Source organism: Capricornis sumatraensis, chromosome 4, assembly GCF_032405125.1.
Source record: "Capricornis sumatraensis isolate serow.1 chromosome 4, serow.2, whole genome shotgun sequence".
NCBI classification, from domain to species: domain Eukaryota; kingdom Metazoa; phylum Chordata; class Mammalia; order Artiodactyla; family Bovidae; genus Capricornis; species Capricornis sumatraensis.
Window position 1 is genome coordinate 130,317,736 of NC_091072.1, and position 22,036 is coordinate 130,339,771.

Consider the following 22,036-nt stretch of genomic DNA (forward strand, 5'->3'; position numbering starts at 1 on the left):
TGTAGATGCTTCTCACCCTGCTCAGGATACATTAATTTAGGTCAACCAAGTGTTGTATATGATACTCAGGAAAATGCCAGCTGCAGTTGGTATAATGAAAAAATGGCTCTTTTGAAAAGCTATACTTTTTTTTTCCTTTCTTTCTAAAAGATGGGACATAAAAGTAAACACACCAAACAGCTCTAGAATGAGTTCAATGAAATAATCTATTTAGCAATACTATGGTCTATCAGAACTCATGAATTACAGACATGCTTTCATAGTTTCAACATGTCGATTAAAGTAGACCCTCTCTTAGGTGACATAAAATTTTGAGAATTAAGAGATATGTAGATTTAGTATATGACTTGTAAGAGATAGTTCTCTTTAAATAGCATTAGCGAATTTGAAAATAAGCAGGCTTGAACCAGAATCAGGTCTTAGGTAATCTAGTAAAAGGTATCCCTGGGTTTTTGTAAATTTAAAACAAGGAAACTAAAAATCTGAGCATTTAGATACGTTAGGATTTGTACAACTTTGAAGTTGTTTTAAACTCACTCTTAAAAATCCAGTAACTATTTAAGAAACACACGTTTTGCTAATTACCTTGTGACTATTTCATTTGTGCATAAAATATATACATATATATATTTATATATGTCTTCACATTTTTTCAGAGGGGTTGGAAATGCTGATTATTTTCTGAGGGAACTTTTGGATCTAGAATTTGTTTAACATAAGAGACAGCCATAAGGAAGGTACATAACATATAGTCATTTACTTCTAAATAAAGTAAATGTTTAATGTTTTTAATCTACTAAGCTTGTTTTATAGTTCCTTGTAGTTGGTTATGAGTAATGTTTTCAGTTTTTGTAAAAACTATTTCATAAGAACTGAAGAAAGACTACTGGTGTACAGAATATAAATTTTTAAAATAAGTCTGGCAGTGTATATAAAAGCAGAAAGTGACTTTATGTTTTCTGCAAATCAATTACTTACTCTGTCTTAGAAAGCCAGAGTCCTTATGCCAGTGTATAAGCACAGCAAATGATAGAAAGGGAACAGTCAGCCACTGGCTCTCCTGGATCTGTAAATTGATAATCCAGTTCACCAGCTAAGTTTTACACACCTTTTACTGAAGGGACTTAATAAAGCATGTTTTAAGCAGATACTGTTACATAGTTAATCTGGGTTTTATTATTGAAAATAAAAATATGCTCTCCTCCACATTTTCTCATTTAAAAATACATTCATTCATTTAACAAGTATTCATTTGTGCGAAGGGTGTGAAGATTCTAAAATTAAAATAATTATAAAAACATTATTTATTTATTTTTCTTGTACATGGGGACTCCAAAGCTTATGCCGTCCAGATCACTGGATAACAGAATTAACCTAAAGCCTTTTTTTTTTTGAAGTGAACAATTCTCTAACAACTTCACTTTGACTTTTCACTTTCATGCATTGGAGAAGGAAATGGCAACCCACTCCAGTATTCTTGCCTAGAGAATCCCAGGGACGGGGAAGCCTGGTGGGCTGCTGTCTGTGGGGTCGCACAGAGTTGGACATGACTGAAGCGACTTAACAGCAGCAGTATTCTCTACCTAGAGAAGCATGGTGCAGTCAAAAAGATGCGGTGTCTTGTTGCCCAGATTCTTTCAAGGACTTACGGAAATCAGCTACTCTTTTAGTTTGTTTCCTCATCCACTCATTTAAAAACAGTTGTATTGATTACATGCCCACTTATGTACAGGCACTTTATTAACATCTTCCTTACAGAATATTGTAACAAAGTCATTTATTCCCATTTTAGGTAGGAAGAAACTGAATCTCAAAGAAAGAGATTAATTATCCAAAACCATATGTTTAGTTATGAGAGAATCAAGAGCTAACTTTAATTCTGTCTTCAAAGTCTGTGCTGTTTACACGATGCTTGGTAGTCAGTCTCCAGTAAAGTTGGAATGGGTGATCTCTAAAATCCTCTAAAACTTGAAAACATATTCAGACCCACGACAGCTAGATGAAGAGTCCCTCTAAGATACACCCATCTTTAGCCTACTCACATGGTGAACTGTCCTTGTACATTACCTACCTTACTAGTAGCCCGCAGTTTGGAACCCAGTACGTATTTCATGAATGAATGACCAAACCATGCCATGTTTTGAGATAGTTATTATTGACTGTATTCCAGTCTCTACATGCAGCAAATGTAATGTCATATTTTTTAAACTGTTGTTTTACATTTTAAGTACAATATCCAAGTAAGTGGATGGAATAATTTTGGGAGGAGTTTACAGAATTACAATCTCCATTAAAAAGTGAAAGTGAAAGTGAAATCGCTCAGTTGTGTCCAACTCTTTGCGACCCCATGGACTGTAGCCCACCAGGCTCCTCCATCCATGGGATTCTCCAGGCAAGAATACTGGAGTGGGATGCCATTTGTTCTCCAGGGGATCTTCCCAACCCAGGGATCTTACCCAGGTCTCCCGCATTGCGGGCAGATGCTTTAACCTCTGAGCCACCAGGGAAGCAGACCTGTGTAATAAGAGATTGTATAGAACTGTACTTTTTTTTAATAAAAAGTAACAGTGGTACTTGTTTTCACTGCACAATGATAGTACATACATCTTCTTCAAAAAATCCCAGGAACAAAATATCCAGTCATGGGGTAACAATGGTAAAGACCATAGCTACTTTTCAAGTGTTCCATTTCACTCTAATTATAGTCGCTCCTAAAACTGATAGCTTTCTATATTATATATATATTTTAAAATCCAAGCCAAAGTCCACCATTTAAGATATTGAAACAAAGGGAATTCCCTGGTAGTTAGGACTTTGTACTTTCACTGCTGAGGATTGGGGTTCAATCCCTGATGTTAGTTAAAACTGCAAGCCACCCAGTGCAGCCAAAAAATAAAGGTATTGAAGCAAAAAGGAACTATTTTTTCAAAGTAAGTTGCAGAAACCCAAAAGTAACTATATTTATCATATTAGCAATGTACACTAGAATATCAATGTAAACTGTCATGTAGAAAATGATAATACCCCTGAAATAATTTTAGTTGATTCCAATTTCTAAGAATATCTATATTGCAGTAAAGGGTATGTAATTAAATTTTATCAAAGTTTGATTGCATTCATTGTCAGTGAAAAAGACCTATTCACAGATGTTTGTAGGTTGGATAACTTAAATATTCCTTTGATGAATCAGAATAATGCCATTCATACCTTGTGATGTTGGGGTCTAACACTTTACTCTTGTTGGATAAGACTGCCACTGAAAAAAGCTTTAGTAATACATTTAGAATGCCTTAAGTTAGTTTCTATTCATTATATTTTTAGTTCATTCAACAAATACTGCTGTCTGTCTTGCCATGTGCTATGTTCTGGAGATGTAGTGATAGCAAATGGAGTAGACAGATTTCTGCCCTTCTGGAGCTTACAGTCTAGTAGAGACTCTTTCACTAGGCAGAATTTTTAAGGGCAACACAATGAATGACTTTTAGATCCTTCAAGTGGAATACGGATTGAAAGCAGCAACATTTCCATAAAAACAATTAAATTGAGTAGAGCCCTATCCAAATTATAACAGTGATAATGTAAGGAACACCAGCAATAAAAGAACAAAACATCCTGGCAAAGATTGACTGTTGCTTTGAAACAAAGAACTAAATGTGTGGCAATGTTTTCAAGGGAAGAAACATGATCTCTAATTTACTTTTAGTGTTGAAATTCTAGGCCTTTTCCTTTCCTGAGTGACTCTTCCTTCCTTTTATTTTTCCTTTATTTGGATCAAAACTTCCAAAAATTTACTGTGATTTTGATTGTTCAACTTCGAGCCAAATATCTATTCTGTTTTGGTAGAACAATATTTGGGAACTATCAGCTTCCAAAGATTTTTTTTTCTCATTATATCAAATGTATTTGAAACCATCCTTAATCATTCCAATAAAGGTTTTTATCTTTTTGCATAGATTTTTACATTATCAGTCAATTAAGGACTTTGTTCTTAAGTTTATTTACTTAATTCATATAATAAAAAGTGATAGGGTGTCTTGGCTTCCCGGTTGGCTCAGATAATAAAGAATCTGCCTGAAATGCAGGAGACTTGGGTTCTATCCCTAGGTTAGGAAGAGTCCCCTGGAGAAAAGAATGGCAACCCACTCTGGTGTTCTTGCCTGGAGAATTCTATGAACAGAGGATTCTGGCGGACTGCAGTCCTTGGGGTCATAGAGAGTTGAACATGACCAAGTGACTAACACACACACACACACACACACACAGGGTGTCTACCATGTGTGAGGCACTACTCGGGGGATATAGTGTTGAACAAAACAAGCTAGTATTCTGCTATCATGGAGCTTATTCTCTACTGGGAGATTCAATAAATAAATATCAGTAACATCACAGCATATGGTGTTGACTACTAAGTACAGAATAAAGGTGGAGTCACGTGATAGAAGAGGAGGGGGTGGCTTTTTAAATTTTGGTGTTCAGGAAAAGCACTCTGGGAGAGGAGTTGGCATTTAAGCTACTCTTTGGATGGATTGGAGTCGATTGGTTGATTGGTTGGTTAATTATCTCCTCTCTTTAAATGTAGTCTCTCTGAAGCAGACATTCTGTCTGGCTTGTACAATGTAGTGCCCCCAACTCCTACAATAGTGTGAAGCATGCAGGAGGAATTCTGTGCATATATGTTGAATGAATGAAAGAAAAAAACAAAAAGCTAGTAGTTCTTTGCCAGGGGAATTTGGTAATGTCTGGAGACATTTTGAGGTGTTACAACTAGGCAGGGTGTGCTACCAGCATCTATACCGCATGACTCCCCAGAAAGTGAAGCATCCAAATGAAAATGTCTATGGCATTGAGATTGAGGAACCCTAGGGGAAAAGTTTACCAGAGGGAAATATTTGAAATACAGAGGCCTTAAAATGGGAACAAGTTGCATGTTGGTATTCGGGAAACTGAAAGAAGGCAATGGGACTGCAATATTTTGGCAGAGAAAATGGGAGAGGAGATAATGCCAAAGAAAGGCAAGGGCCTGATCATTCAGGGCTCTGTAAGGGCAGGGAGTTTGGAATTTATTCTGTGTCCAGTATAAAGCTTTGAAATGGTTTTATTCTGTTGTGTGATATGAGCTGATGCGTGTGCATGCTAAGTCGCTTTAGTCGTGTCTGACGCTTTGCAGCCCCATGGACTGTAGCCTTGCCAGGGTACTCTGTCCATGGAATTATCCAGGCAAGAATACTGGAGTGGTTGCCATTCCCTTCTCTAGGGGACCTTCCTGACCCAGGGATCAAATCCGGGTCTCCTGCCTTGCAGGCAGATTCTTTACTGTTAAGCCACCTGGGAAGCCTGACATGATCAGGCATTTCTTCCTAAATGACTGCTCTGAACGTGTGTTTGAAGAATGGGTTTTAGGAGGAGAAGTAGGAGACAGAATGTTTAGAAACTGTTGGGGGAGTCATGGCAAGAGAGGCTAGATGGTAATAGCCTGAAATGAGGGGCATTAGTGGAAATGAAAATACGTGGACTGATTTACAATATGGTCTAATGATGAGAAGATTCCCAGTGAATCAAATATGGAAGATGAAAGAATATAAGCAATGTTTACGTGGTGATATCTCTTCCTGAGGTTGGAATGACTGAAGCTAGTTCCCTTCCTTTATGACTTCCTTCACATTGGGTTATGGAATGTTCTGGTGTGCACTTCTGCTCTGGAACTTACAGAATTAAAAGAATTGCTTTCATGATAGCCATTCTATAGTCACTAGGCAGTAGAAAGAACTGAAATGTAAGGTATTTTTGTCTCTTAAGCCTTCGTTCTTAGGGAATCGAAGCAAGATTAGCATAAATTAAAACACGCAAGAGTGCAAGTAACTGAAACATGAAAGATGAAGGGAAGTTGGATAAAGGTTCACAGAGTTAGAACTGAACAGAGACCATAAAATTAGATTTCAAGTAAAAATATTGATGTCTATGTGACTAAGTGAAGACAGGATTTTGTTAATATTTCATATACTAAATGCCAAAATGATATTTGTTTGTACCCATTATCAAATATATATATATTTCTTTATAGATTGGTATTATATTAGCTATAAAATAGATAATAGTACCATAAGCTTTTTAATTATATGTATTTACAGGAAATACTTGTATTTGCCAAGTAATAATAATAATAGTAATAATATTCATTGTAGAAGATTTTATAGATGTTACAAATATGAAAAGATTACAATGACCCATTTAATGACCCATCACCTAGAAATAAGCACTATTAATATATAGATAAACTTTCTTCCAGTCTTTTTTTCTATAAATGTAGATATGTGCATGCCTTGAAGTGTTTATATACAAACGTTTCATTTCTGTCCAACTTTTTCAGCTAGCTTTATGTCATGAACAAGTTCCTATATTATAAAATATTCTTAAAATACTTTTTCTTCATGGGTACAAAATACTACCACCTGGATGTCCTGTAATTATTTGATGATTTGGTATTTAGATTGTTTCTAATATTTCATATAAGAACTTTATTAATACTTCATATCCTGTAGTTCTCTTGGGTTAGATGTTTAGAAATGAAACTGCCTCCTTGATTCTCACCCATAAACCAAACTCTTTCTCAGACCTTTGCTCTCAGTAAATGGTTCTTGCATCTTGCCAAAAATCTAGGATTTGTCCTGAATCTCCTTATGAGTATTATAAAACATGATATGCATCACATTTCCTAGTGTATATTCTGAGAAATGTGATAGCAATTTACTCCTCTGCTGATGGTGTATGAGGATATACATTTTACCATCATTTGAATATTTTCATTGAAATATCTTTCTAATATATATTTAGATTGTTTAATGTTAGGATTCTAAATAGAATAGTCATATTGTTATTATTCTTATAAAAATTTTCTTCTGTTTAATGGAATACAAATATCTGGAGTATAATAAATCCTTAACAATTTATTGAGCACCTGTCCTGATTAAGAATAAGAATTTATAATAAGGAGTATATGATATGTTTCTTGCCTTCTATTCCACTCAGAACTTCCTTTCTGGATATTTGTTCTATAGCCTGTGTAAATTATATTTGAACTTTTATTTCCATTTCAAATGGGCACATGAAAATTATAATCTACTTACTACTTCCTAAAAGCACATGATTTTTTAGCATAAATTGATGAAGAGAAATGTAGTGAGATGGGGAATGGTGACTGAGTTATAATGGATCTTTCTATCTAATTCACATATACAGGTGGCAAATACATTATTGAAGTAGTGCTTAGTGTCTTATGTTTGAAGTGAAAATCCTTATTAAAAAGTGTGTTCTCTCCTACTGCTAGTTCTTTACCATAGGGTCTTGTCTTTCTCATGAATCTTAAAAGAACAATTAAAAGTGATACTGTTTCTATTTCAGTGAACTGCTCACATTTCTGGTGTAACAAATCAGTATTTTAACCTGACTTAGAAGATTCACTGGTGTGGTTTAAATATCTCAAATATACTGCTTATTTTAAATTATTGTGTGATTTGTCCTCCAAATTTTGGGTTTAACTGTAACCTTGAGTGGCCATAACATTAGTTTTATAGCTATGTTTCATTATTTCATGATAGCATAAATTTATATTCTCAAACTTGAATATTTTTTCTGCTAGCTCTATTCTATCTTTGAAGAAAGCCTCTGAGTGTCATTTGAGAAAACAGTCTAAAACTTGATGGGTTAATAGTTGTTTTTTTTTTCTTTTTAAATGTAGGATTCCTTAATTCTGATTTTTAAAAATTCTGATTTTAAGAAAAGGAGATATCTCTGATAATGATAACTTGATCTCTTAATAAGTTATTATGTTTTCGTGTTTTTGTCTTGACTCTTTAATTTGATTTTAAAAACTACTTAAAGCCAAGAACTGTGCTTTAAACCTCTTTTTATTTCTATCAGGCCCCAGATTAGAACATTAAGAATAATATATGCTTAGCCAAAAGTATTTCATTTACTTGTAAAATTAAAGGGAAAAAAGCTATATAGATTGTTACTTGTCATAAATACAAAATAATCAAAATATCTGTTCATCCTGATATTCTGTAATGGATAAATAGCCATCACTTTTTACTATTGAGTTACAGTTTGAAAGAAGGTAAGTACATGTTTGTTTGGGTGCCAAACCTTTTATTTGTAATATTTCTCCACATACCCTAGTCATTGTCATTGAGGAACCACTCTCTTCTCATTTTTCACACATCTTATTGCCATCTTATTCTCAGGGACTCCTGAAAGCCTAGCTGAGAAGGAGAGGCAGCTCATGGGTATGATCAATCAGCTAACCAGTCTGCGAGAGCAGCTGCTGGCTGCCCATGATGAGCAGAAGAAACTGGCTGCGTCTCAGATTGAGAAACAGCGCCAGCAAATGGAGCTGGCCAAGCAGCAGCAAGAACAGGTGAGTCAGAAGTAGAGACACAAACAGTCTAGAAAGAGCTGGAGGCACAGGCATTGTTTCGCCTGCAGCTTATAGGTCACTCTGTGAGGCAAACAAATCAATAAAAGCTTCTCTCCTCTCTACCTTGCATAATAAAAAGGCAGAATACCAAAGTAAACAAAAAAACTGATCTGAAAAATCTTATCAACTATTTCAGTGGTATGCAACATGGAAGTGATAGTAATCAAGGTGATGGATAAGAGAGAAATACAAAAAGAACCATGGAGAGAGTCAAGAGAACATTTCTAGTCAGGGATGTTATGAAAGCTTTCATTTGACCTGTTTGGTCTGAGCTTTGAAGGCTAGGTATAGGATTCAACTAGTGAAGTAAATTTCCAATTATGGGGCAGGAAGTTTGGTTAGGAGTCTATTATAATAATCTAAATAAGACATGAGACTTAAACAGTGTAATGACCATGGAGAACGGGTGGAAGAATCATGTATAGTCAAATTTTTTTAAGTGGGCTAAAGAGAGAGGAAAAGGGTTGAGCCTGGGTGACAGGGAAAGTCCAAAGGCAGGTAGATTTGGAAAAGCAGATGGCTTTTTTATATTGAATTAGAACTGTCTTCAGGTTGCCCATCTGAACCTATGAGAAAGAATATTCAGTTTAGTTCAGTTCAGCCTCTCAGTCGTGTCTGACTCTTTGTGACCCCATGGACCACAGCATGCTAGGCCTCCCGGTCCATCACCAACTCCCGGAATTTACCCACACTCATGTCCATTTAGTCGGTGATGCCATCCAACCATCTCATTCTCTGTCTTCCCCTTCTCTGCCTGCCCTCAATGTTTCCCAGCATCAAGGTCTTTTCAAATGAGTCAGCTCTTTCCATCAGGTGGCCAAAGTATTGGAGTTTCAGCTTCAATATCAGTCCTTCCAATGAACACTCAGGACTGATCTCCTTTAGGATGGACAGGTTGGATCTCCTTGTGGTCCAAGGGACTCTCAAGAGGATTCTCCAACACCACCGTTCAAAAGCATCAGTTCTTTGGTGCTCAGCTTTCTTTATCAATAAATAGTTTGAAACAGACGGCTGAGCTTAGTTTCTGTGATTATCTACATAGAGGAGAATAGTTTAAACCCCTGGAGAAGGTAAGTTTAATTTATTTTTTAAAAAAAAAGTAATCAAGTGCTTCTTGTGGGCCAGGTATTGTGCTAACTACTGAAGTTATTTCAATTAAACAGAAAGACAAAGCCCCTAAATTCTAGTGGAAAGAGACAATCAAGAGGAATAGAAGAATTAACAAAATAACTTCAGATAGTGATTGCCCACAGCAGTTTAGAAGAACACCATTCTTTTCTTATTCATAAGAAGAGCCGACTCATTGCAAAAGACCCTGTTGCTGGGAAAGATTGAAGACAAGAGGAGAATGGGTCAGCAGATGAATGAGATGGTTAGAAGCATGACTGACTCAATGGACATGCATTTGAGCAAACTCTGGGAGATGGTAAAGGACAGGGAAGCCTGGCATGCTGCAGTCCATGGGGTTATAAAGAGTCAAACATGACTTTGCAACTGAACAGCCTTCAATACTTTTAGCTGTCTGAATTCAGAAAATCCTAGGAGCCTCTAAAACTGGAGCTCAGATGAAGATACTTCTTTGTAGCGAATCCATACTTTGATGGGTTTGGGAGCATGCTTGTCCTCAAAAATCTTGGCAATAATTAATGGAGAGCAATGTACCTTACTTTTTCTTCTCACATCCTGGACTATTCTCAGACATCTTCCACAGATTCTAGAATTTTTTACTTACTCTGACATTCTCCTTAGAAAGTGAAGTTGCTCAGTCGTGTCCAACTCTTTATGATCCCATGGGACTGTAGTCTACCAGGCTTCTCTGTCCATGGGATTTTCCAGGCAAGAGTACTGGAGTGGGTTGCCATTTCTTTTTCCAGGGGGTCTTCCTGACCCAGGGATTGAACCCAGGTCTCCTGCATTGCAGGCAGACGCTTTACCCTCTGAGCCACCAGGGAACTTAAGAAATCATTAGGTACTTCCTGAAATGTCTCCCTTGTATTGGAGAGGTGCCAGGTAACGATGCCTACACAGCCTGGGAGAAGATCCCTTCTGGAGGCTACAGGTCAGGTTCCTGGAGCCCATTCTGCTCTCTCAGGTCCCCTCTGGCACACCTTGCTGGCTTGTAGCCTGCTGGACTCGTTTGTCCATGAGAGTTCTCCAGGCAGGAATCCTGGAGCGGGTTGCCATGCCCTCCTCCCAGGAATCTTCCCAACCCAGGGACTGAACGCAGGTCTCCCACATTGCAGGTGGATTCTTTACCATCTGAGCCACCAGGGAAGCACATGAATACTGAAATGGGTAGCCTATCCTTTCTCCAGAGGATCTTCCCAATCTTCTTCAGGGAATCAAACCAGGGTCTCCTGCATTGCAGGTGGATTCTTAACCACCTGAGCTACCACTGTTGAGCCCCAATTTGATGCCAGATTCTGTCCTAGTTAATGGAATACAGAAGAAATAAAATAGACAAAAATCCCATATTTATTGAATTCTAATTAGGAAAAGATCGACAATAAATCAGTTAAATATATGTTGAAAATGAAGCAGAGACATAGGGATGAGGGTGCCAGGTAGAGAGGCAGGCTTTTTTAGAAGGAGTGTTCAGGGAGGTCCCATTGACAATATAACAGTTGAGTAGAAACTCGTAGGTGGTGAGAGAGTGAGCAGTGTAGTTATCCAGGAAGATTATTCTAGATGGAGGGGAGAGTACGTGCAGTGGCCCAGAGGCAGAAGTATTCTTGGAAAATAAGCGTATCCTTGGTGTGTTCAACAGATGGTGGAGCAGTGTGGCAATAGTGAAGAGACAGAGAAGAGATGAGATTGGAAAGATACAAGGCCTTGCAGGCATTATGTGGAAACTGAGACATAGGGTTTTGAAATGATGAATAACATGACACAACATGTTTTAAAATGATCTGTCTTTCTGCTAGGTTATAATAGGCTTCAGGGAGCAAGGGCAGAAGCAGAGAGAGCAAATAGGAGGCTATCACACCAGTACAGGCCAAAGCCAGCAGTGACTTAGAACAGGAGGGAATGTGGAGGTCTATGAGGTAGTCAGTTTCCTGAGAAAATTTTAAGACACTTATAAAAAGATTTAAATATCAGCTGAAATATTGATATGTGGGAGGAAAGAACCAGATTAAAGAGGAGAGTGATATTTTATTTTCTACCTTTTCCTTTCCTACTTTTCTTCAAGAAAATAAAAAGGAATTTCTTTAAGCTGTTTTCTTAAGATAAAATGAAAGTACTAAAATAATTATAATTGCTCCAGTGTATACAGGGGAAATAAAAAATGCGTTGTGAAGCTATGAGGACCCAACTTCATTCATAGTAATTAATGGACCCTGTATCTATTTTTTCCTGAATTTTTAGCTTTCTGAAGCAGAGGTTAAAGAATATACTTTCATAATGAAAATGATAGTGATCATAGCATTAGGAATAAGAATTAGAGCTTATTTGTAAGAAAGCTCTAAGTTTTATGAGGTCAGAAGTTACATTTTTGTGAGAAGGTTTCCTGCCCTATCTCATATAATTAAGTGTTTAAAGTTTTCTTCTCATCTCTTCACTCATACATGTTGCATCAAGTGTTCCTTCTGTATTCCTTTGCATCAGACTTTGTGTAAATGGTGAAAGGAAAATCAGCATGGTCCCTAACATCACTATATTTATGGATTCCTTCTGAGGAGACAGAAATCTGTTGATTAAAACAAACGTGAAATATAACCTCATAGAATGTGTTAAGTAGGTAAAGGATGTTATAAAAAGGAATAACGGTGAGGGGGCGGGGAGATTGTGGTAGTATGGCTTAGAAAACACTTAAGATGACCACATTGAGGGCCAGTTCTTGAGTTTAGTTTCGAATCTGTTGAATTTGGAGTGCTTTTGAGAATGTTTGTTAGATAAATGGGTCTAACACTTACAGCAAAGATCAGGCTAGAGAAACAAATTTGTAATCACTTGACATATGTGTGGACATATAGAAGGAAAAGAATAGAGTCTAAAACTGAGCTTACAATATTGAACGACTGAAGAGAGCCACTGATGGTCTCTGAGAAGGATCAGACTCAGGCAGGAGCAAAACCAGGAAAATGTGATGATAGAGGAGCCAAGGGAGAAAATGCAGGCAAGGGAAAGCACTTGAGTCTTGAATTCTGATGAAAAGTCAAGTCGTGGGGACTAGGAAACACGTCAGAATTTAACAAATTGGAAGTGACTGGTGACTTTATTAAGAATCCATTTAGTAGAGAGTTGGGGCAGAGACTGGAATTGAATGTACTGAGGACTTGGGAGTTAGGGGTTTGTGGGAGGCAGAAATGACAGCCTTCACCGAGACACAGAAATGTACCAAAACCTCACTAAAGAATATAGCATCTTTTAATACTTGGTGCTACTCTGGACTCTGTTTCATAAACAGGAGGATGTGTGACATTATTTTCCTTTTCTAAGGGCTGAAGATGTCAGAGACAGTACCTCCTTACTAGATTGCCAGAGAGAGGGATTTTTGAAACTCTAGCATTTCAAATTGGATTGGACCACTGTTGTCTTGCCTTAGACTTCATTTGTTTTAGGCCAAAAGAAACGTATCTGTTCCCAAAGTCGAAATATCTTATTTGATCCTACTTAAGGATGAATTGCTGGTCCTGTAGGGACGTGAACACGTCTATTTTCACGAGTTTAATCATTGTCGTATCAAACTTTGTGACACAGAACACTGGGAATTTCCCCCTGGGACTGCAATACACTCTTAAATTTCCCATGTGCCATTTCTCCACAGATCGCAAGACAACAGCAGCAACTTCTGCAGCAACAACACAAAATCAATTTGCTTCAGCAGCAGATCCAGGTCAGAAATCATAATTTCATACGGACTTCCAATTAAGAAGTAGATTTTGTTTCTCAGATGACCTCACTGAAGTGAGCTACAGAATTAAAGCTACTTTCAGCCCAGTCGTGGTGTGTGGCCCCCCCGTGTCAGGAGAATCTTGCCTGTCACGGGAGTGGCAGAATCTTGCCTGTGTTGAGGAGTTTCAGGGATAGCAAGCTGGTGGCAATTTTTATCTTACTCCGAAAGGAAACTTTTCTGGAGAAATGTTTCCTTTTCTTTATTCTTTAATGTTGAAAACATGCATGTAAATGTTTTTAATGGGGAAGGTTCCCAGGAACCAAAGCAGAGAGGTATCGCAGGTTTTCAAAACTTTTTGCAATAGGCTGAAGAGTCACACGGATTCAAGGTGGAAGTCAGGGAAGGTAATGATTTTGTGTTCAACTCAAATTTCACCCTTCTATTACCTGGAGAAACCAGGACTGACTGAGGGCTCTGTAACTTCCATATTTTTCTTCTGTGAAAACTTGTAATGATGAGAAGCAAAGCTGCTTGGGGTAGCCTCATGCCACCACTTGCTTGTGAGACACACTTTGACACAATCTGTTTCCCTTTCTGAATACTCCTTTTCTGAAAGCATTTATTTCATAGAGTATTTATGAGGATTTAGTAAAATTGTGGATAGAGAACTTCAGTGTAGTTTCAAGGCATATAGTAAGTGGTCAATATATATTTGCTGTGACTAGCAAGAAGAAGATATATCTTACTTGACATCATCCATCTTAAAGCAGCTGTTAGATTTGCAGTTAGAATTTCATCATTCTCTTGAAGCTGTATCTTGAGAATCCAGTATATTTAAGTGTAAATATCATAGATGACAGAAGCAAACATGTCAAAATGATTTCATTTGCATGTTTATCATATTTAGGCTTCTTTGACAAAAAAAATTGATCCCATTTTTTTCTAACTGGGTCAGTTAGCCTTAGTTTCTATACTGTGGGTTATATAGCCAATCATTCGTGTTCCATCTGAGATTTTAATAAGCTAGTCACAGCTTTTAATGAGACAGAGAAACATCATCAGTGAAATATCACAGCTAAGACTCTTTGCCTTCTTTAAGTATGAACAACAGATTTCTAATGTAATATTGTCTGTCTGTCCATATCTGGAGTATGGTTATTCATTCAGTGCTTTAAAACTATTTATTGGGTTTTGTGTTTAATCTAAGCTTACTGACTTGGAATATAACTAGTTGATGGTACCAAGTTAGCCACACTTAAAATGATTTGGCTATTGAAAACTGAAGATAATAAAATTATTATGGCAATTTCTTGTTATAAATAAGATAAAATTGCATAGTGAGTGATGTGGGCCTTTACAAGTCACTTGGTTTCACTTTAATTTGATGAGGATACCAATAGTTTTGTTTTTATAATTTTTATGAGATTGAGATTATCTTTTGTTAAACGGAATTGCGAAACTATATGCAAACCCATATTGTAAATGTGTGGAAGGGTCAATCAGCTGTATTTTCTGACCATTTAAATTGTTCGACACCTTAGTACTTTTTTGGAATTATTCTATAATTATGACCACTGTGTTAATAGTGTGGATTTAAAACACTGTCATAATGTCAACATGTGGAAATTGGTAGATTTCTTGCTCCAGAGCTTGGAGCATTTTAATTTGTAAGTCAGAGCATTTTTTTAAATGAAATGCCTTAAACTGTTCTAGAAATGATAAGACTTCATTATGACCTCACATGACTCTCTTCTAGTGAGCAGGAGCCAGTTGTAATGGCTTGCTCAAGATCACATGACTTAGAGATAGAACTAGGGTTAGCAAAGCAAAGTTTTCTGACTGTTTGTAGAAATTTTGCTGACTATGAGAATTTTAGAAGCTTAGAATTTCTATTTGATCGAAATATTACCCTTCTGGCCCCCACTAGTTAACAGGATAGGGAAAAGACAAATAAATAAATAAATAAATAAATAACTGGTAGTTCCTAAAGGAAATAATGTCACACTGCTGGCAATTTGGGGGAAACATTAAGAGATATAGGGTATTATATCTGTGTATTTGTCCTCTTTCCAGTGTTAGTACAGATAAATGATACTGACAGAGTCAAAAGCATCAAGCTATTTTTTTTTTTTAAGTCTGGGAATGTTTCAGGCAAGAAATAAGTACTGAACAAGAGTGACAGTCTGAAAGGAATCAATTTTCACAGCTTCTAGTATACTCATTAACTAAAAGAATAGTTCTAAAGTATATTTTATAAATTGTTAATTTGGAGCTGTCTTACAAACACTCAATAGTTATGAAAATCACAATATATGTAAATTAGTCTATTGAGAAGTTGTTCAAACAGTTATGGGAAGCACTGATGTAGTCGCATGTGTGGAAATAGAAGATTAAAAACATAGAAGATATCCTTTTTGTTCCCCATATAAATCCTTAACCATATTTCCTTTTAAGAAATTTTCCTTTTCTTTAATTCCTCCTTCTTTTGGCAGTATAGGAGAGGGAGGTAGAAGGTTAAAAATCAAACCTGTTATTGTAGAAGGCAAATTAAATTTATAACAAGTATTATTATTAAATGAATTTTTGTTGATGAATACATAATCAATGCTCATGTAAGAATTTGCTGTAGATTAAATTTTATTTGATAACTGAAAATACTTATGTAATATATTTTGAATTTGATCAACTTTTTTCTTAAGTATGAAGCTTTAAGACCTTGTAGAAATAAACATACCACTTACATTATTCATCCTGCTTGAATTTTTTAGATATTTTATGCAATTGTTCCTTTCAACCTTAGGAAAAAAATACCTTTTAGTTCCTTTATTGATATAATAGTGGACTACAATGTAATTAGTCCAAAACTAGGACAGGTTTTACAATTTTTGTTTCAACTATAAATATATAAGACATTAACTTGCTGCACATATTAGGAAAGACATGCAGTAAATACATTAGATGGGTTAAGCAGATCTGTGAGATAGATTAGATTGATAGGTAAGAGAGCAGAATGAATTTTCATACTTGATAGCTACAGTAACCGGAGGGTGATGTTTCCTAAAATTCTCCTCATTCTTTTATAATATCTCTTTAAAGTAGAGGTTAACTTAGTCATCTTTATGCCATTTGAAGTATATTTCACTCAACTTAAAAAACATAGAGTAAGTCTGTATGTGTGTGTATGAACAAACATTCACATATGCTAATGAACCAGATTATTTAAAATATTTCTGTTGACCTTTTAATTATATATTTTTTCAACTCAAGATATACAAGAACGGTGGTAAGTTTTACTCCATAGTTATTTATTGAAGAGAATACCATAAGGATTGGCAAATTAGCCAGTTTATTTCATTACTTAGGACCAATTATTTATGAACTGTTTTTATCTCTTTAAAAAACAACCTCAGCTCTAAAATTGCATGATCTTAATTGGGTTGAAAACTCAATCAACATTACTTCTTTATAAAGACTTTATAAAGTCCTAGTCTTCAAAATTTATTCACATATCTGACTCATGAGGATTAAAAGAAGAATTAAGAAAGCTTTCTGTCATTCTTTGGAGGATCATAAATCAATTCATTCTACAAATAAAATCATGCATAATATCAGAAACATCCTATCTTCCTTTAAGAACATCTCTCTTTATGAGATCCTTAGTTTTAGGAACACTAAGAAAGTTTAATCTCTTTCTATTGTTCAACAGTGCTCTTCTTTAATATTTTTGTTTATTGTCCTTAAAAAGGAGTATTTTGCACTTTTATTTGCTGTGTCTAGCTAACTTTTCGGAGAAGGCTATGGCACCCCACTCCAGTACTCTTGCCTGGAAAGTCCCATGGACGGAGGAGCCTGATGGGCTACAGTCCATGGGATCACTAAGAGTCGGACACGACTGAGCAACTTCACTTTCGCTTTTCACTTTCATGCGTTGGAGAAGGAAATGGCAACCCACTTCAGTATTCTTGCCTGGAGAATCCCAGGGACGGGGGAGCCTGGCGGGCTGCCGTCTATGGGGTCGCACAGAGTCGGACACGACTGAAGCGACTTAGCAGCAGCAGCAGCAGCAGCTGCTAACTTTTAATGCATATTATTATATAACATTAACTTTATACATATTTCAGAAAAGAATATCCTTATAGGTTTTTGAGGGTAATTTCTTTTTCTTTTGCTGCATTGGTTGTACTATAATGCCCAACTTCAGCAATTTTATTTTTGACTCATCTCTTTTTTTATAATAAATCAGCTTATTTCTAATATTTCTAGGTGGTTTATGTTTCTAATTATGGTCCTAGACCAGTGGTTCATCTTGACCTGATTCACTGTTACCAAAACCTTTTAAAGTAAATGAATGAGTGACCTCTACTCAATATCCATTATGGCAACAAACTGAATGTTCCTAGAGACTTGTTTCCTTTTCGTCTGGAAGCTTTGTGTAGGACATAGTTTCTACAGCTGTAGGGGGGGGGGAAGGGGGGGGGACAGGTCCTAGCTTTAAATTTCTTACCCTTTTCCAGTAATACTTAATGGAATTTAAGATTCTTATTAGCATCTTAGGGGGTCGGCTCAACTACATGCTCTAGTATGAAACTGACTTAAATATTTTCAAAGGTAAATTTAAAGATATTATACTTCTTTTCAAATGCATAATTTCATGATTACCAAATGGAAGCTCAGTGTTTAAACTTATATTTGTTGCATTCTCTCTTCTGATAAACTTCTCCAGCTATTGTTCATTGTATTCTCTTGAGAGCAAAGAATTGGTATTTAATAACCCGTGTCATTATTTCTGATTCATAAAGTAAGCATGTGCAAGACTAATAGTAGCTTTGGGAGACTTATTCTATCTAGGACTAAGCAAATTTCTATTCTTAGCTGTGCAATGTGTATATTCCATTGTATGTTTGAAAGAGCTTGATTCTTTGGGGGTTATAAGATTATATAACCGTATGAAATTAAAGTGTATTAAATGGTTAAACAAAAAGATAAAGAGGAAGTTCTTTGGATTTTGACAAACTCTGATTCAGATTCTCCATCTTTATACCTCATCTGCTGGGTGATCTTGGGAAAACTGCTCAATCCTTCTGAGTTTCGTTGTTCCAGTCTATTAAATGGGGATTATAGAACCTAAGTCATACCTAGTTAGTGTAGGGATTAAATGGCATTATCCCTGGCATGCAGTGAGCACACAATGCTAAAGGTTTTTTGCCTAAGTTGTTAGAGAGAAAAGCTTCTTTCTGTTTTTCTCATGATGGACAATTTAATGAATATTTCTAGCAAAAGAATAATTTCTAGGAAAAACAGTATAACCTACATGGCAGCAGCCACTGAAAACTGTAAGTTCTCTGTTCCAAATTTATATGATTTTTCGAACTACAACAGATTTTTAGAAAGCCTTTATTTAGACACATCTCTCATTTTGACATTTGTAAACTGAAACCAAGTAAGGTTAGAAGACTTTCCCAATGTCACATAAGTTGTTACTTGCGGAATGATGGCTGGGTTCCAAGTTTCTCGAGTCTTGGTCCAGTTCATTTTTATTTTACTGATATTCTACCATTTAAGGTTTAATGGCCCAAAGTTTTTAAATGAGTTTTCTTTCCCAGGGAACTTATTCCTACAAAGTAAAAATACACCTTGACTTATATACAATTGAATGATGAAGTTGCAGTCATAGGCTCAACCAATTTGTGATAAAGGTTTCATTTTATTGGAGCCAGAATTCTCTGAGCTCATTAAGAGTTTTGGTAATTCTCGATAAATTATTATGCAGAAGGAAATCCATTCAAATATTGTATTGAAAACATAATAATGTTAAAGGTGAAATAATAGTACCTGCCTGACCTGCTGATTTATGATTTCTTTCTCTGAGTGTGGTAAGCTGGAAGCATTTTACCCCCCCTCAGCACTACCCCACACACATGCATGAGCACAAAGAGATTGCAAAGTAACCTTGTCTCTTTAGGAAACTGGAAATGCCAAGAATAAACGCCGTATAATTAAGGTAGCATTTCAACCAGAGAAGGAAATGTATTAACTCCTCGAGCTCTGAGTAATGTTTTACTCTACGAAATAAAATGCACTGCACCTCAAAGGATATAGTTCTTGGCATTCAGATAGATTTTTTAGAGGAGAGAACCTGAGAATACAAAGTAAGAGCTTTACAAATGATTTTCCTCTCTTCTTGTACTTTCTGGAAGGAGAATTTCCTATTGAGAAGATGAGTGTCCTAAGCGAGCAGTGATGATAACTGCAGGTCTGTCCTTTTACTCAGAGGGAGCCACTTTAGAATCCTTACAGCATATGCATGTGTACTAAGTCGCTTCAGTCGTGTCTGGCTCTGTGCAACCCCATGGACTATAGCCCGCCAGGCTCCTCTGCCCATGGGATTCTCCAGGCAAGAATACTGGAATGGGTTGCCATTTCCTTCTCCAGAGGATCGTCCTTGCCCAGGGGTTGAACCTGAATCTTTACAACTCCTCCATCGACAGGTGAGGTCTTTACCACTAGTGCCACCTGGGAAGGCCCTTTCAGCATTCTTTTTTGTTTTTTTAATGCATCTCATGTCAATTGCCTAATGATAGAATTTTGATCATTCATATTATTTCTTGATCTGGACAAAGCTGCCTTTGTTCATAGAGATACAGATAGATTGATGTGCATATATCACAACCCAGGAATCAAACTGGGGTCTCCTGCATTGCAGGCAGATTCTTTATCAACTGAGCTATCAGCGAAGCCCATATGTGTTTTACTTTTTATTAATGTTATGTGTGCCTCATGGCTAAAAGAGTACCGGAGAATAATAAAAACAGCCCTCCAGAGCCCAGGCCTCTATACTGTGCCCACATTTTTACTCAGAAGGCGCCTCCTTACAATCTGCTTTTATTTTTAGTAGCTTTCTATTATTTACTTCTGTATATCAAATGGACTTTCTCTAGTGGCTCAGAGAGTAAAGAATCTGCCTGCAATGCAGGAGACCAGGGTTTGATCCCTGGGTCGGGAAGATACCCTGGAGAAGGCAATGGCTGCCTACTCCAGTACTCTTCCCTGGATATTACAATGCTATGTCTGACTCATCAACTTTAAATATCATTAACTTGGAACTGGAAGACATAGTTCTGGTATTGCAACCCCAGCAGCCTTTCCTGATCCCTTCCCTCACCCTGTAATATAGTTGCACATGTCATTGAAGTTCTTCTAATAGATATTTTTAAACTTTAGTTAACGTACACCTCTTTTCTCATTCAATCAACTATAAATAATGTCTCAGCATTTGCCTTGTTGGATGAGGATGACACCTCTCTCACACCTAAAAGTGCTGATTCCTGTTATTTGAATGTTTACACTAAATATATATATAATATATATGTGTATATATGTATATACAGCTGGGCTTCCCAGGTAGCTCAGTGGTAATGAATTTGCCTGCGAATGCAGGAGACACAAGAGATGCAGTTAAATCCCTAGGTCAGGAAGATCCCTTGGAGAAGGTACTGTCAACACATTCCAGTACTCTTCCTGGGAAATCCCATGGACAGAGGAGCCTGGTGGGCTACAGTTCATGGGGTTGCAAAAGAGTCTGACATGATTTAGTGACTAAACAACAACAGACACACACACACACATACACACACACACCCCTATTGTGCTTTATGTGTTGATTAATCCTAAAGATTGAAAATCAATGAATGATTTTTATGTTAAAATATGAGACTACCTGTTTTTCTTCATAGTCTAATAGGATTCTCCTCATTTCATTTCTGTGTAGCTTTCAACTTTCCAGTTGCCTTTTCATTAGCCTTTCTTCCTCAAGATATTTGCCTTATCATCTCCATAAATTCTCAAGAATAAACCAGACCTCCACAATCCAGTTTTCCTTGATACCTGCTTCAAGGCAGGTTCTTTCACTTTCATTTAAATTAGTCAGTCCTACCGACATTCCAGGATGTCCCTTTATAGTTCTCCAGGGCGGGAAAAATCACTCTTTCCTATATTGTCCTCCTTGGTTTACCTCCTTCTCTTGGTCCAGAATCACATCTGATATAAATCACATATCAGAATCACATCCAGATAAAAGTTTTTGGCATAAAGAGTTCTAAATGTACACATGTGTAATAATGCTTCATTTTACCCCTCTTCTTGATTAGTAGTTTGGCGCAAGTAAAATTGTAATTAAAAGTAATTTTTCTTATATTTTAAATCAACTGATTCATCATCTTGTAGCATTTGAGAGAAATACATTGTTGATCTGATATTTCTGTTGGTGAAAACCAATATTTTCCCTTCCTGAAAACTTTTAGTATCTTCTATTTACTGTGACATTTCATTGTAAATGAAAAATATCAGATATATTGATATTTTGTTATTTATTTTGTAAAAACTATGAATTTTTATTCTAAAGTTATATTATTTTGGTCTTATTTTATCTTCTTTATTTTTCATTTTTTTATGAATCTCCTATTAGGCAGACATTGTATTTTTTGTGTTAGTAACTATGTTTCTTATTGTTCATATTTTGTTCTCTGTTTCTTTGTTTTTCATTTTAGGTGATACCTACACTTCATCTCTTAAAAATTTTAATTGGATCTTTGAGAAGTTACCTTTTTAATTTTGATGAGAAACTTGTTTTCTGATAATTCCCTCTTCAGGTTATTCTATTGTTTAATGGATTATTTCTCCTTGAATATCTCAGGGTAAACAAATTAGAGGGTTTTACCAAAAAATTA

General features: G+C 36.3%; 1 protein-coding gene across 1 annotated transcript in view; it reads left to right on the forward strand.

The window, feature by feature from the left end:
• The window catches only part of SOX5 (SRY-box transcription factor 5), an 837,625-nt gene that overhangs the window by 579,741 nt on the left and 235,848 nt on the right, over window positions 1-22,036 (forward strand). The window contains exons 7-8 of the mRNA XM_068970546.1: window positions 8,241-8,413; window positions 13,242-13,310. Of these exons, the coding sequence (XP_068826647.1) occupies window positions 8,241-8,413; window positions 13,242-13,310 (242 nt within the window). The remainder of the gene's footprint in view (window positions 1-8,240; window positions 8,414-13,241; window positions 13,311-22,036) is intronic.